The following is a 14,971-nucleotide window of genomic DNA, read 5'->3' as shown; positions in this document are numbered from 1 at the left end:
TCCATGTCACTTGGTGCAAAAAGGAATAGATAAAGTGCAAATTTTCATCTAAAATACAAATGTGATAGTAGCATTTCAGTTTCAAACAATAGCTCAGTGTGCCTTATAAGAAGTCATTATAAACAGCATTCATGAACGGGTATGGACAAACAAGTCTTTTCTGTCTGGGGTCCTTGCAGGGGATATACAGCAGATGGTTGTCAAACGTTGCCTTCCCTTAGCTGGTCCCCTACTATGGAATAGTATTTTACCATTCTAGCTAGTCCCATTGGAACATCACACGTGTAGACAGACGTAAGTAACCGCTTCCCTGCAAGCCCTTAACCCATGATTCAGGAATAAAGGTCTCAGTAAAGTGTGTTTGTCAGTTATCAGTGTGGGACAGCAGCATAATAGGTAGCTCAGGGATTCAGTAACATACATGCACAAATGACACCGCTGCTGCCCCCACTGTTTAATTTCCAATGCTGTCTGAATGTACATAGTGGTTGTACCAGGAGTCTCTTGTAGAGTATTTAAATAAACATTTTTTGGGGGGTTTCTCTTGCTACTATGCCTACGCAGTGGTGGTAGGGAGTATGATTAAGACTGCTGATATTGTGGGTGAGTTGGAGGTGTTCGATATTGATGTGGTGGAAGTGGTGTAGATGATCCAGGTGGAGGTTGGCAGGTGTTGTGTCCCTCCTATGTTGAGATGCCTCTGTAAAATCTCCTGCATGCATTGTCCTTGAAGATTGACATTGGCATTTTTTTCCGGTTGACGCTATCATCTTCATGGCCACGTCATGGTGGCTTGCATTCTGTTCCCTAAAAGGTCCCAGAAGTTGTTGGTGCATCTTTGCTATATCTTGGTAACATTTTGTAACACCATCCAAGGCATGGGTTTGTCTGTTATCTGAGGGAGTCCTTTAAGTGAGCCACCCTACCATATCATCACACATATTAAATTAGTAAAACTGATCCTCCCAGTCAGCAGCATTAGCCATGACAACCCACTTTTCCCTTATGTGTGGCCATCTCAAATGTGCAGTAGGTTCTCCAGCATGAAGAGGGGTGGCATCTTGGAGAAAGTGGATGGGGGTGTTCTCTCCCTCAAATGATTGAGAAAAGACCATAGATGCACTTGCATGTAAGGAATGTCTAAAAGATTTAAAGGGGCACCTATGGAGGGCTTTTAGAAGGTGACTGCTGTGTAGGCAGAACTAGCATCCCCTGACTGTGCAACTAATGGATGGAGACGGGCATTCCTCAGAAGGAATGTAGGATGAATATTGCTGCCTGGCTGTGAAGATGTCCTGTGTGTGGACATCTGTGTCTTCCTCTTTGTCCAGGCCCTGCTCCTTCTCTTCCTCTTGTTGAGTTGAGATGGTCCCTGATATTGTAACTTGGAGGAGGATTGGATTCTCTCCTCTGATTGCCCACCATCCTCAGCTCATAGGTGGTTCAGCATTTTCAGGTGGTGCAATGTACCCAGAATCTGGTAGAAGATAAATTCAACAGAATACGTACAACAAATCTAGTTTTGTTAATAAATCCCAACAGAGTACTTTAATACACTTTATTATGTAAATAAATTATAGTTAGTACCATGTAAGCATAAGTCAATAAATGCACTTAAGGGTTGACCATGGATATCTCAACAATGTGAACTAACTACCTCTAGCCACAGAGTTGATTTTTTTAATAGCTCTCGTGTGAGGTCAGAGGTGAACCTGGATCCTTGTAGTCAGTGCTTCCAAAGTATTTCCAGATCCAGCAGCCACAGGGATATGATTTAAGTTAAAGAAATATTTTACATCCATGTAATTAATCATGACCAGAAAAGCAGATACATCAGAGATACTAGGAGAATTTGCAGCACCAGGAAATACACATTTACTATTTGATCAATGTACATACTAGAGAGAAATTAGTTATTGAAAGGGCTAATGATGAGATGCAAATGCTTAGATCATTGGTTCCCGCACTAACCTGACAGACAGATGGTAGAGGTCCTTATAGCAGCTGCCAGGATGTCCTCTGATGTTATTGTGGTGGATGTTCTGATGGTGAACACCAGGGGCTGTGTATCACAGAAGCTGACAGGAGAGGGACGTACATATTGGGGTAACCCATTCAAAATCATACAGTAAGATGCTAGGTATATGATTTCCATACTCATAGTGAGAGTTACAAAGATTGTTATCCTTAAAGTTACAACCACGCTTAACAAATATCGTATAGTAATACCCTTACATTGCCAAATTGAAGGCTAGTTTTTTAATGCTATAAATATAATATCTGAAAAACGGTACCTGTCTGTATAAACAGGATAGATCTGTAGGCAAAAGAACATACCCCTGTATAGCATCTGTTTGCTGTGTGCTTCCCGTTCAGCTGTTGGTGCACTGCTAGGAGAAGAAGCAGATGTTGTGGCAGGTGGTGGATGGGACAACAACGCAGGGTCTTAAGAAGGTTAAAATAAAAGTATAAGACTTCTCGAGGGGGTGAGTTGGAGGCAGTACTTCAGCTAGCTAAAATCTCGAACTTCTTCATTGACACTTCTCGTCCTGCTTCTTTTCTTTTTATTTCCCCCACAGTGCAGGCGTTCTCCCCTAATGTATCCACGGAGTCTAAGACCTCCTGCCATAAGGCTGTTTTCTGTGTTCACCTGAGGTTGAACGGAAGCAGCCCACAGTTGTTTATAGTATTTTACCACAGAACATGCTGCAATAGCTATCTCCTCCTTGTGGTCTGCATGATTGTGTATGATCCACATCAAAAAGAAGAGGCAAAAAGCATATTTGTGTGAGTCGTGTTTATGCCCTTGCAAGGGACTGGGGATTTTTCCTATTCACTACCATGAGCAGATCTCTGCCCTGCTTGCGGATAATCAGCAATGAGTACAGAGGTCCAGCGACATTGTAAGTTACCTGTAGTAACTATAGGGTTGTAAACTATAATTATTCTGATTTCACCCTGTATTCTGAGGGAGTGGATACATACAAGTCTGCACTTTTCTGTAACTTTACTCTCAGAAACGGCAAATAGCCAAAAGTAGTGAACTTACATGTGTAGCTTCCCCACAGGTGTAACTTACCTTTGTGAATAGAAGTGTATCCATCTGACTTGTAGGATACAAAAGTTATATATGGCATAAGATAAATTGCTTGCTACTGGGCAGTATCTCACTGTATCAAACTACTGTATTTACCACTCCATGTATCTTTTTTTTACTTTTATTTTAAATTCGATTTGAGCTGTACAGGCGGTGGAGGGGGTAACGAATGATGTTGTCATGTTTATACTGCTGTGTTGGACCTGGGCCCTTTTTACAAGGCCATCCCCAAACGTTTTGCCTTTCTCCGCTTATTTTCTGACCTCTTTTGTTGGCTTTAGGACTCTGAGCGCTTTCTCACTACTGATCAGTGCTAAAGTGTGTGTGCTCTCTCTTCTAAACTTAGTATGATTAGCTTACCCCTGATTGGCACATTTAATTTACCTGTAAGTCTCTTGAACAGTGGTATCCTTATACTCAGGGCCTTTAAATTAAATGCTGCTAGTGGGCCTGCAGCACAGCTTGCGCCTCCCACAGAAGTAACCTTTCAAACCTCTCTCAGGCCTGCGACCACAGGGCCTTAATGTGCAGTTTACTGCCACAGGGACCTGGCATCTGAATTTACTTACCAGTCCTGGATCTCCCCTTTTACTACCTATAAGCCACCCATAAGGTTAGCCCTAGCTATCCCTATGGGCAGGGTGCTATGGATAAGAGGTAGGACATGCTACTGATTGTGTGGCCTGTCCTAATAGTGACAAACAGCCTATTGGGGTTCTCACTGCTATGAGTGCGACCTCTCTCATAGGATTGCATTGGAAATGCCCTAACATATGTCTAAGTGGTATTGTCTGATCTATGAGGGGTGCCATAGGCATGTTTGGTATGGTTGGGATGGTAGTGAGAAATGCTGCTTACTGGTGTAGGTAGATTTTTTATTACCATTGTAGAAATGCCACCTTTAGGAAATGAGCATTTCTCTGTGCTTATGACTCCGATGTTTTGCAGCTTGAGGCCCATCCACATTTGGGGCAGAGTGACAGCTGGGCTTTATGCATACTTTTCAGATAGCCTGTACACAGGAAGGGTGGATGTGTCGCAAGAGTACATCAGCATATTGCATGGTATTCCTGGGCTAAGAGAGGTAGAGGCTGGGCACACCTGCATCTGTAAAGGCTGTGCCCTGGCCTCACACAAAGGGCTTGTTTACCCCCTACTGATGTTTGGCGCCAGTGTTGGGGGAGAACGGGGACATTCCTGGAACCGGTTTATGCTGGTTGGAACCCCTTCTCCACCTTTGTGGGAGCTGAGCAAACTGAGTATAAGTACAGGGGGTTGTCCTCCTCATTGGTAGATACTGTGTGGACCTGCCAGAGTTATGCTGCTATGAGGAACCGCCATCAGAACTGACCTGTGGCCTGCTAGGTCACAAGTAGGGCTGCTGCTTTGCCCCAAGGACCCCGATGTGCTGGCCCACTGCTGGCTTTTACTTTCCCTTGGACCCTCTACATTGATCTCCAGGGGCTGGGTGGTGTGCCTCTCTTTCCCCCTGTCTTATGACTGCCATACAGAAGGAGTGCTTAGCTGTTTCCCTGCTTCTGCACAGGGAGATTGCTTTGTGTTTTCCTTCTTCTGTGTGTGATGAGCGCTTTATGGTCCTCCTGCATATGGTGAACACTTTGTTTGGAGATCGCAAACATGAGGGACTGCTGGTCGGGAGGAACACCTGGTATCTATGACACTGTGAGTAAATCGCATCAGGCGTCCTGGGAGGCTGTCTCTCTCACCTTTGCTGTCAGTCCTCTGGATTTGCATTGCTCGGGCTGCAGGTGCCAAGCCCCATACTCTGATTCTGCTAGGTTCGTGGCTGAGACCACGAGGTGTTTCCCCAGCATCATTAGCAGGACAGCCCCGATGCTGCCAAAGAGAAGTACTATGTCCCTCGAGACCCCGCAGGGGGGGGCCTCTGACTAAGGTGACCAATACTGCGGGGCACAGTAACTCTCCCCCAATGGCAGCCCTGACCAGGGATCCAGGCTGCTATCGGAGGTGCTGGCTGTGTCGGGGAGACAGCACTGCACGGCCGCAGGAGAGGTGAGGCATGGCTTGACAGAGTTTGTTTGGCAAACTCCGGAGGCTTGTCTTGCAAATACTGCATTTCCCGTTTCAGCAGAGCGGGCACATTACAGAACACGGGGAGAGACGGAGTGAGGTCTTTTCCCCCCACCCGGTAGTGACGCAGAGTGTCTTCTCGCCTGCTGTCGTGGGACGGACCGCAGCAAGGAAAACACTGCCCTGCGGGTTTGCGGGAAGCCACCATTTTTGCTTGCCCTGCAGGGGTCCCCCCACAGGATTGACCGGAGTACTGGTCACAGGCCATCACTTAATACCATGTGGGCAGCCCACCTGAGGCACCAAGGGTCGGTGGCTGTTGGGCTCACCTTGGGTTAGGGTCCCTGAGGTAACTTGCTGTCGCTCCTTGCCTAGGGGCACGACGGACTCAAAAATTAACATAACGCATGCAGTTGGCACGAAGGCACTTTTGCAGCCTACGTTTGATGCCGGCCCATGCTCCGCAGGACCTTGGGTGCAATCCTTCGAAAGAGAGCTCTTAGTACCATAATGACTGTGGTAGGCACCCAAGGATCCCTGTGCCGCACCTTCTCCCTGAGCGACTGTAATATGTATTTTCTAACCCCCAGTGCTTTCCCTCTGCATTGCATAGCCTTTTATTACCTTGGATGTCCTTCTTGTCGATTGGGTTGACCAGCGTATTTCTGGGCCTGCTTTACCTGTAGAGGCAGGGTACTATTTAAATGACTTGCCATTTGGGGAACGTTTCACTCTGTGTGCATTCCTGATGATGTCTTGGCAGTTATGATAATGTGTTCATCATGATATGCGTTTTGGTGATAATGATCACCTGACTACTGCTTGTGTTGCAGGATAGTAATAACCTAGGTGTTTACCTGACTACTGCTGGCTTTCGCAGAGTACAAGTAATCTATGTAATGTTTAGACAACTGCTTGTGTAGTTGGGTACTACTGATATATGTCGTGTTTAGTCTAATGATGGCTTATACAATACAGTATTTTTTTTTTTTATAACTTGCTGTGGAGTCTCCTTTGTGGTGTATTTATTGTGTCATGTGTGTTGTGCAAACGCTTTACACATTGCCTCTGGGATAAGCCTGACTGCTCTTGCCAAGCTGCCAAGGGGATGAGCAGGGGTTATCTTGGGTGTGTAGCTCCCTCGCCCTGACTAGAGTGGCCGTCCCTGCCTGGCTTAGATGCCCACCCCAGCCAATCAGGAACTCCATTTCTAACATGCTGTCTTAATTTTTCCATGATGGCACTGTAATCAGTATACATCAATTATTCTGGTATCATGCATGTATTTCTGCTACTGTATTGCACATTATCAGTGGAAGTAAACTACATCCAAAGGTTATTTTTAGCTGTGAATCTGTCAGACACTTTCAGATGGAATTTCAAAACTGATTCTGGATTTTAGGATGCTTCTAGAATCTGTAATTTGACGTTTGATGTGAAAGGTACATTTGATAAACTTCTATTTCATATTGTCTTGTGTTTGCTTTGTTTAGGTGGCCGTTAGAAACCTGCCCCTGACTGGATCTATTTGCCAGGTTTTGGTTCAGCTTCCTCATGTATTTCAGAAGCTAGAAGCTGAAAGCCTTATTACCGTGATGGATGCAAGGTAGGTAGCATTCTGTATACACTTAGCAACACGATGAAGCTTGGTAGGATAGCATGTCCTGTTTCTGATTACTGAAAACTTCTATAAATACGCATTGTTTTCTCTTGCTTGTGCTATTATAATCGTATCTCTTTTTTGTTGTCTTCTCTGCACATGCATAATTGAAAGATAGACATATAGTTCGGGTTGTGTATCTTCCTGTAAGTAGAAAAAAAAACAGAAAAAAAGTTCTTCCTCTGGTCTAGAATACCCTTTGAACGCCGTTTGGATATGTGGAAATCCAGCCCAGAGGATTAGAAATGTTCTTCATTTCCTTATTGCTTGTGGAGACCAGAGGTCTCATCAGTTTCAGAACCTCAGCGCACTGTATACTGAGTTCCTCTTCTGGCCATAACAAATGATTTAGCCGTGTCAGTGTGGTCTGTTATCCTCTGTAAACGATGCAGAATCACATTTCAGGGCATCTGCTAAAGTTTCCCCATTCTGTCTTCTTGGACTAGGACCAGTTCCAGACCCATCAATTCAAAGCAAAATCATGTTCCCAATATGTGGCTTTCCGATCCCATTCTATAAACTTTTGACTTAGGGAATTTCTGTGCGCCCATGCTATATTGTGTGGTGTGTTTATTTTTATTTTTAAAAATCCTCCTTGTGGGAAAATGTTACAGTGTGTAGCAGATGATCCAATACATAATAGGTATTTTCCAGGCGTACCAGCAAAGATCTCGTCTGTACGACGGAGACGGTTTGTACACGAAAAGAGCAATATTTAGAGTTTTCCAAAGCGCACGCATGACCGGGGGTATCGGAGCACTGTACAGGGTGCTCGTTTCAGTAATACAAAGGTCTCCAAATGAGGGAATCACATGCACGGCTAACATGTTTACCAAAGAGTCTGGCGTGCATCACAGCGCAAAGCTCCCGAAACTGCGGAGTTGAGAGTCCGCTAGTGTAGGCTGCAAAGAAACATTTCATGATGGGAGCTCACGAGCCGTTGAAATAGGCGTAGTTGGCGCCTGGTCTATTGCACTGGAATCCAGCACACACATTAAGTATCTTTACTTTGACGCTACATGTGTAGCATGCAGTACGTGGAAGTACTAACCTCGCTTTACAGTTCAGGGTGATCCTCGCATCATCCCTTCAGTGCGGGACTCATTCTGAGGGATGAATGGCTGGTAGTAAAAATCCAGAAACCAACATGGACATTCGTTAGAAAAGGGGACGAAGAATTTAGTAAACTGAAGTAAATAGAGTGCCAAATTACATTCATCTGTTTAATGCATTAATCTCTTCAGTGCTGTTTTGATGACTGGGATATTGACTGCATTGATAAGGAAATGGTTTAGCAACATTAGTTAACAGTAAGCAAATTAGATGGTTGTGTTAATCATTCGGCTGCAACTAGTCTATACAGCTTGTTTTTTTAAAGTATTCTAAGGACACGGTGGAAGGTCTTATGCTTTCTTCTTTCTTTAATCAGGTTTGCATTTTTTACTGACAAGATTTTACCTCAGTACCGAGACGCTGTTATGTCGCACACAATGATCTACATCCCTTCCTACTTCGACTATGTGCGCCTTCGAAATTACTTCAAGAAGGAAGAGTTGAATTTTACACACATCTGTGAATACACCGACAAAGCTGGGGTCTCCAGGGCAAGGCAGCACTTCCTAAAAGGGGAGAGGCAATTTCTTCTTGTGACTGAACGCTTCCATTTCTACAAGAGGTATATATGACAAAATAACGCCGAAATCTCTGTGCATCGATTTTGCTCCTTATGTTTGCATGCCAAACCCCAGGATAACATTTTTTTGTTATTTAAGATTTACATAAACACTGACCTTTCCAAGATGCAGCCCTGAAAGGAAGAAATCAAATCATAATATTACTGATTTGGTTTTTATGTCATAGTACAACAGTCACAATATTGACCGTCATAACTATTGCAACTGCAGTATCGATTCCCACTATATTGTCTAGTAGATTTTATATAGAGAAGTATAAATGTAGTATTCCTGGCTCTAGGCCCACTTACTGTGACAATATAGTCTTAACCATTATTGGGGTTGTGATAATGTGGCAAATACTTGCTAATTTATTTTAAAAATATGAAATCATTGTCCATCCTTCAGTTGTGTCCAAGGAGCAGTTGTTGCAGCTCCTAGATGTCAGTCGAACTCCATAAATGATTTTCCACGAATCAACTATTTGTGGCGTTTCTAATTACATGTTAAGTACCCAAACCCTATTAACCCTATTTCCCAGGAGCTTCCTTTGTTATTTCCACAGGGGTTGTTAATGAAGAGGTGGGAAAGTAAACACGGTGCTACTAACAAATGTATTTGTATGCTTTGAAAACCCGATGAGATCCGGAGTATTTTATTGATGTGTACCCGCCGTTTTGACTGCAGCGGAGAAATACTCAAAGCCCCTGTTCGTACCTAGTTGTCTTAAAACAGTATTGAGGCCTTTTGACTATTTATTTACGGTACAGTGAGAAAAACAAGTAATAGGGTTTGCTTTTTTGAGACGGGTTTTAAGTATTATATAATGTAACTTGTTTTAAATGTGAGAAGTTGTATGTTTCATTTTTATACTAGTTGCTTTGTATTTATATCAGCTTTAGAGGCTAAATAAACAAATAAGTACATTTTTGCAAGTCAGTATGTCAATTGCAATATTGGGCGTGCCCAATATACTAGTTATTTTTTTTAAATGGGTCCAATAAAAAAAAAAACGAACGATGCAGAGGGACCCTACTGCGAGATTCTATTTTGGTTTAGTTCAAGGGGCTGCTTCATTATGCATTTTCAGCTGTGGCAACACACAGCCGCCCAACTACTACCAAATACTTCCCCAAACAAAAATCCCATTTCATTGGCTTTTCCAATGCTTGTTTTTATTCAGGTGTTTACCTTATAGTTACATCACTAGAGTGACCTACCATTCTGTCCATGAGTAGTCCACAATGCCAACCATTATTAAAGCTTCTCATCAAACAACCAGAAGCTGGCGTTCTTTGATAGCCTCTCCCTCGGCCACTCAGACCCAAGGGGCCTTATTTTTGGCATTTGGTTGTGATAGGACACACCGTCTGTCATACCCATCAGGTTTTTGCAGCGCACACTGCAGAGTAAATGCTCTCCTGTAGTGGTATTCTCGAAGATCGCTTTGGCAGAACTTCAGTCCTGGGTTTACAGTAGAACATTCCTCTGATCACTCAACCGTGTTTCCATCAGGGACTTTCAGCAAAGGGCAATGCAGTGATTTTGGGGCGCCTTGGTAACTGAGTTCTGTAGCAGGACGCTGTTCCATTACACTCTGCATTTGTAGAAGTTTCTATAGTTTTTGACTACCTTGCTCACAAACTGCTCCAGAGAAAGTTACTAGCTTTAGTAAGATCAACCTTTTTAGTTCACGTCCTGGCCGGTCTCCACCTCAACACCGGGATACAGTTAGAAAAAACCTCTCCATCTCTTGCCTCCTGAAGATTGGCATAACATGGTGTATGCCAGAGATGGGTCCTCCCACCCACCTAGTTGAACATTTATATGAGCTTGAATGTTGTTCTTTCTGGTGTTGGTAAAAGCATCTTTAAGAGTTCTTGGTTTGTTGGTTGAGCCCATTAGCAAAAGTGAAGCCATACAAATACTTCGGAATCACATTGCATATGATAACCTGAGATAGGGGAAATTGCCAGAGTCCAAGAAACTCATTTGGGCAGTCATTGAAGAGCACATTGTGCCTTTCCACCACATAAGAGGGTGTTCTCTTCCGCCAGTGAGCAAGTATTATCATTCAGAAGTTATGTCAAGACCAACGTTGCACCTCAATTTCTTTTAATTTCTTTAAAAAACAGACTATAGGCTTTCTAGAAGGCCAAGTTTGGTGATATCTGTTAGAGTTGAAGATAAACACTCTTTGGGGGAGCTGAGATCAAAGATGGCTGTGAAATTCAGTTGTGCGGTTGACCCAATATTAATCCTGGTTTGACTTTTAATGTAAGGAAAGCTTCACCACGTCTCTATAGAGAATGTATTGTTAACACAGGCCACTCATAATCTTATATTGATTTTGTTTTTGTGTTCTGCTAACACCAGAAATATTTTAAGGTATCTGTGGAAAAACAATGTAAAACAAAAATCTCACAGAAGCAGACCTTTCCTCACTTTCAAGAAACAAAAAATATTCATTCATTACTACTGCCTTTTTATGAAGAATTGTGAACTGTTAAAAAGTTCGATTAGAAATACAGAAAGAGGTTAAATCATGACCCCTGCTTTTGAAGTGCCTGCTGTTTGGATTGGCACGTGGAGATAAGCTTTGCTGGCTTTCTCTCACAACACCACAGACTTTGCTACATGTCATTCTCGTGGGAGACTCCATTATGCACCATTAACCAGCATTCATAAAGTTTTAATTCATTTTAGTAGTGATGATAATAGATTAGGAATCTTTCATATTATAAATATGATCGATAGATTTACATTGGGTTCTCTGATTATCAATCTTATTAAAGTACGTTGATATTTTTTAACAATTGAAAATATTTATATGGATGTTAAAGCTGTACATTGACATTAAAAAATGTATATGCACCCTGACCATTTGCATACTACATGATGAAATCGTGCCTGGGAAAAAAGTCAATCAGATTGCCGTTAAGCAATAGAAAATACGTGTTCTACATTCTTAAATAGAAAATGTGTGTGATCTGGCAGGGTCTGTGGTGCCTGAGAATAAAGTCAGAGACGATTTCACGATTGGTGTTTACATTTCTTACTCTTTTCACAACTGGTGCATGCAATTCTCAATGGTTTCTACGATGATGGTTTCTTCTGATGTGCTGAATAATTCAGATCAGATCCCAGTTGAAAGGAGTGTTTCAACGCAATCATGTTCTCTCTGTTTCTCTCAGATACACACTGAAGGGCATCCGGAACCTGATTTTCTACGAGCTGCCTACCTATCCGCATTTCTACAGCGAGGTGTGTAACATGCTGAGGGCCACGCACCGGGGAGAGGAGGCCACGTGGACCTGCACGGTGCTCTATTCCAAGTACGATGCGCAGAGACTGTCTGCGGTGGTGGGAGCCGAGCGGGCCGCGGTGATGCTGCAGTCCCAGAAAAACGTACATCTCTTTGTCACTGGCGAAAATCAATAACAGGCATGAACGCAGGAGGGAAGAGGTCTGCAGCCATGCCGTGACGCATTCTTATTTTATTTACCGACTCCAAGACTTCCACAAGCCATGCTATCAGTTGAAATGTGAAAATATTCTCTTGAGCGTACTGGAGTTTAAAGTTTATGTGGTCACGTATAATAAATATTTTATATGTATGTTATCAATGCCAATAACGTGACACTCCCGCGTCGTCTTATTTTATGCCGTGCCGTGTATCTCTTTGAATGTGTGCATTGTTTGCTGTTTATGTGGCTCCAGAAATAGACTCTAAACAAAAGTATAACCATGTGCTCATTTCCCATTCGTTTAGGCAGGTCTGAGAAATCATAACAATTTCACCACACCTGCAGGCTTGACCGAACTGTAATGCACTAGACCCAAACTGGTCTCAAATTGTGTGATCCTAGGCTAATATTTTATTTTACAGAGCCACTGTTTTCTTCATTGTCATGTATAAGGGCACCTTCGAATATGCGAGTCCAGCAATTCTGCTGTACAAAGAACTGTTCTGTTTGATTTAATAGACTAAACTTTTGCTCCATTTATATTAGGAATCTAGTCCACATATATAGTACACTTGACCCCGACTTGCCTCTTAGTTCACGGATAGCTTTTTTATAAGGGCGGGGCAGGAATGTTTCTCAGTTTGTTTAAAAACTCATTTTTACTAAGAAGATTACTTAAGCATACTGTGATAGCACACTGTGAGTTACAAAGAGCCCATTTTTCCATTGAAATCACCACAAACTTTCATACTAACGTGCAGTTTCACTGCTAAACCTGTATAGCGTATAAACAATAATCTGTGGAAATTATGGTTCAGAAAAAAATTGTCGTGCACATCACCAAGTAAAGTGTTCTGATTTGTTTTCATTCTTTTATTTATCACACAGAATTACAACAAATGGGCTTTCATAACCATTGAAATATATTTTTAAAATGTTTTTACAGGCCATTTTCAAGATTTTTAAATGTATACTAGAATAAAAGCATATCATCCTTTAGCCTTGCATTACACACTGTTTGTACCCCACAATTGTCAGACAGTTCACTTTACAAAATCAGAGGAATAAAAGTAAACACCAACCTCCAAGATAAAAGAAGCAGAAAATTGTAAGAAGACATGAGCTGACATTTGACCTCTGCTTCTGAATACAGAGCTAATACGACAAGATAAAAACAAGATTTAAAGGCACATTTATTGCTCATTCTCTTTCATATCTGTTACTTACCCCTCACAGTAATCTGTGTTTGATGGTGTTCCTTTTGAATCTCTGAACCCATGTTAATGCCAGTAATGCAGATATTAATTGAAGGGCTGTGCATAGAAAAGAATAACAGAAGTCTGTGTAAAAGGGCAAGTTGATATAACATAAAATAAGGCTTCTGCTAAAATAATAGAGGAATAAAGCTGCATGTCTCTGGGAGAAAGGGCACAAGCTGCAGGCCTTGGCTAAAATAACGTGCATGTGTAATAGCTAAAGTAACCTCAGGACAATCTCCAGCCAGGAACCTGCTAGAGTGTTCATTCTTGGACTTTATAAAATATTCATTAGAAGTCCAATTCACTGGTAAAGTCATATTTGTAATATATATTTTGTAAAAGGTACTTTTAAAAAGTCAGCTTTTGCCTGTCTAAAGCCTCTAGAAGCACATTTGTATGGGATTTCAACTGTCATCCGGGAGCTCAGTAGTCCCCTGATGAGGTGTGGACTTGCTCCCAGAACAGAGACTAAGTCCTTGGGTGTGGGAGAGTATTCTGATCTGACCATATGGACTGTGCCCAGGGACCTAAAGGACTTCAAAAAGGCTTAACATGTCAGAGGCAGATGTAGCTAACACATGGGCCTGTCTGCTCCTCTAGTCAGCTAGGCACCAATCTCTATGGGAGAGGAGCTGCCTCCAGAACTTGTTTTGGGTAACACCAGAGGAGAGGATTGCTCATTTTCCCTGCCACACCTCTTGGATGGGCACAGGACCTCTGCACAGGGAAAGAATGGTAGAGAGGAGCACTGTTGGATTTTATTTTGGAGTAGAGCACACAGGAACTGCTACAAATTGGGTAGGGTTACCCCTGAGAATGTTTCACTTATTGGTTGGGGAGGGGCCAGGTGTCACCCACACCCATAGGCTAGTGCCAGGCATACACGTGGCACCCATCAGCCCTTCTAGAGAACACTTCTGGACCTTGGGAAGACAGAAGAAGGACCGCACCTGATGTTGAGACCTGCAAGGAGACATGAGAATTTAGACATGCTCCCACTTGTACCTAGCATAAAGAAGTAGGCTCTGAGGGTCAGTTGGCTGACGTCCTGTTAAGCTACAGGAACACAAAAAGCCAGTAGAAGCCCTTTTTGTGAAGAGCCCACCTGACTAGTTCCAGCTGGATCGGCCCTGGACCCTGCTGGTGGTTTCTACTAGAGTGAGTCTTTACCCATCAATTGCTGTCCCTGAGATCCTGGGACCATTTGCTATCTCAAAGTGTACACCTCCTAACTTCTTTAAAGATCTTGGACTTCGAAATTTTTCCATCTCCAAAAACCTTCCCAAGACTGGGACAAACCTGCCAAGTCATTCTGACAAAGATACAGTTTTGGGAGGCCAAAGATTCAGGTTTCTCCCGCTTGGGCATTTCTGCAGCAGCAAATCTGTTTCAGCGGGATGTTGCAGAGAGACTAGTCACCCTCCTGGAGCCCGTTTTGGCTATAGCTTTCAGCCTTGCCTGCTAGAGGAATGCGAGCTCTGAAAAAGTGATTAAGGCTGAAGGTAGAAATCTTCACCGGGCAAAGGCGCCTTCCTTGAGTGTGAATTTGGAATTTCTTGCACTCTGAACTTTTTGTTGAGATAATATGCAGTGCTAGAAAAGATAACAAAATCAAAAGTGAAGCACCATCAACACAATCTTAAATATTTAACACAAGAATTAGGTATATTTGATATTCTAATTTGTTCTACACTACTTGAATATTTACAGTTCAGAAAACTTGCACAAAATTAGTGTTATGCTTAACATAATAATTTATTAAA

At 42.6% G+C, this 14,971-nt stretch overlaps 1 protein-coding gene across 1 annotated transcript in view; it reads left to right on the top strand.

Annotated features, from left to right (window-relative positions):
• The window catches only part of UTP25 (UTP25 small subunit processome component), a 180,849-nt gene extending 168,727 nt beyond the window's left edge, over nt 1–12,122 (top strand). Inside the window, exons 10-12 of the mRNA XM_069233959.1 lie at nt 6,643–6,755; nt 8,239–8,484; nt 11,677–12,122. Coding sequence (XP_069090060.1) covers nt 6,643–6,755; nt 8,239–8,484; nt 11,677–11,923 — 606 coding nt within the window. The 3' untranslated portion in view covers nt 11,924–12,122. The remainder of the gene's footprint in view (nt 1–6,642; nt 6,756–8,238; nt 8,485–11,676) is intronic.
• Nucleotides 12,123–14,971: the final 2,849 nt, after the last annotated feature.

The sequence above is a fragment of the Pleurodeles waltl genome, chromosome 5, assembly GCF_031143425.1.
Source record: "Pleurodeles waltl isolate 20211129_DDA chromosome 5, aPleWal1.hap1.20221129, whole genome shotgun sequence".
Lineage (NCBI taxonomy): Eukaryota > Metazoa > Chordata > Amphibia > Caudata > Salamandridae > Pleurodeles > Pleurodeles waltl.
This window is presented reverse-complemented; position numbering and strand designations above follow the sequence as displayed.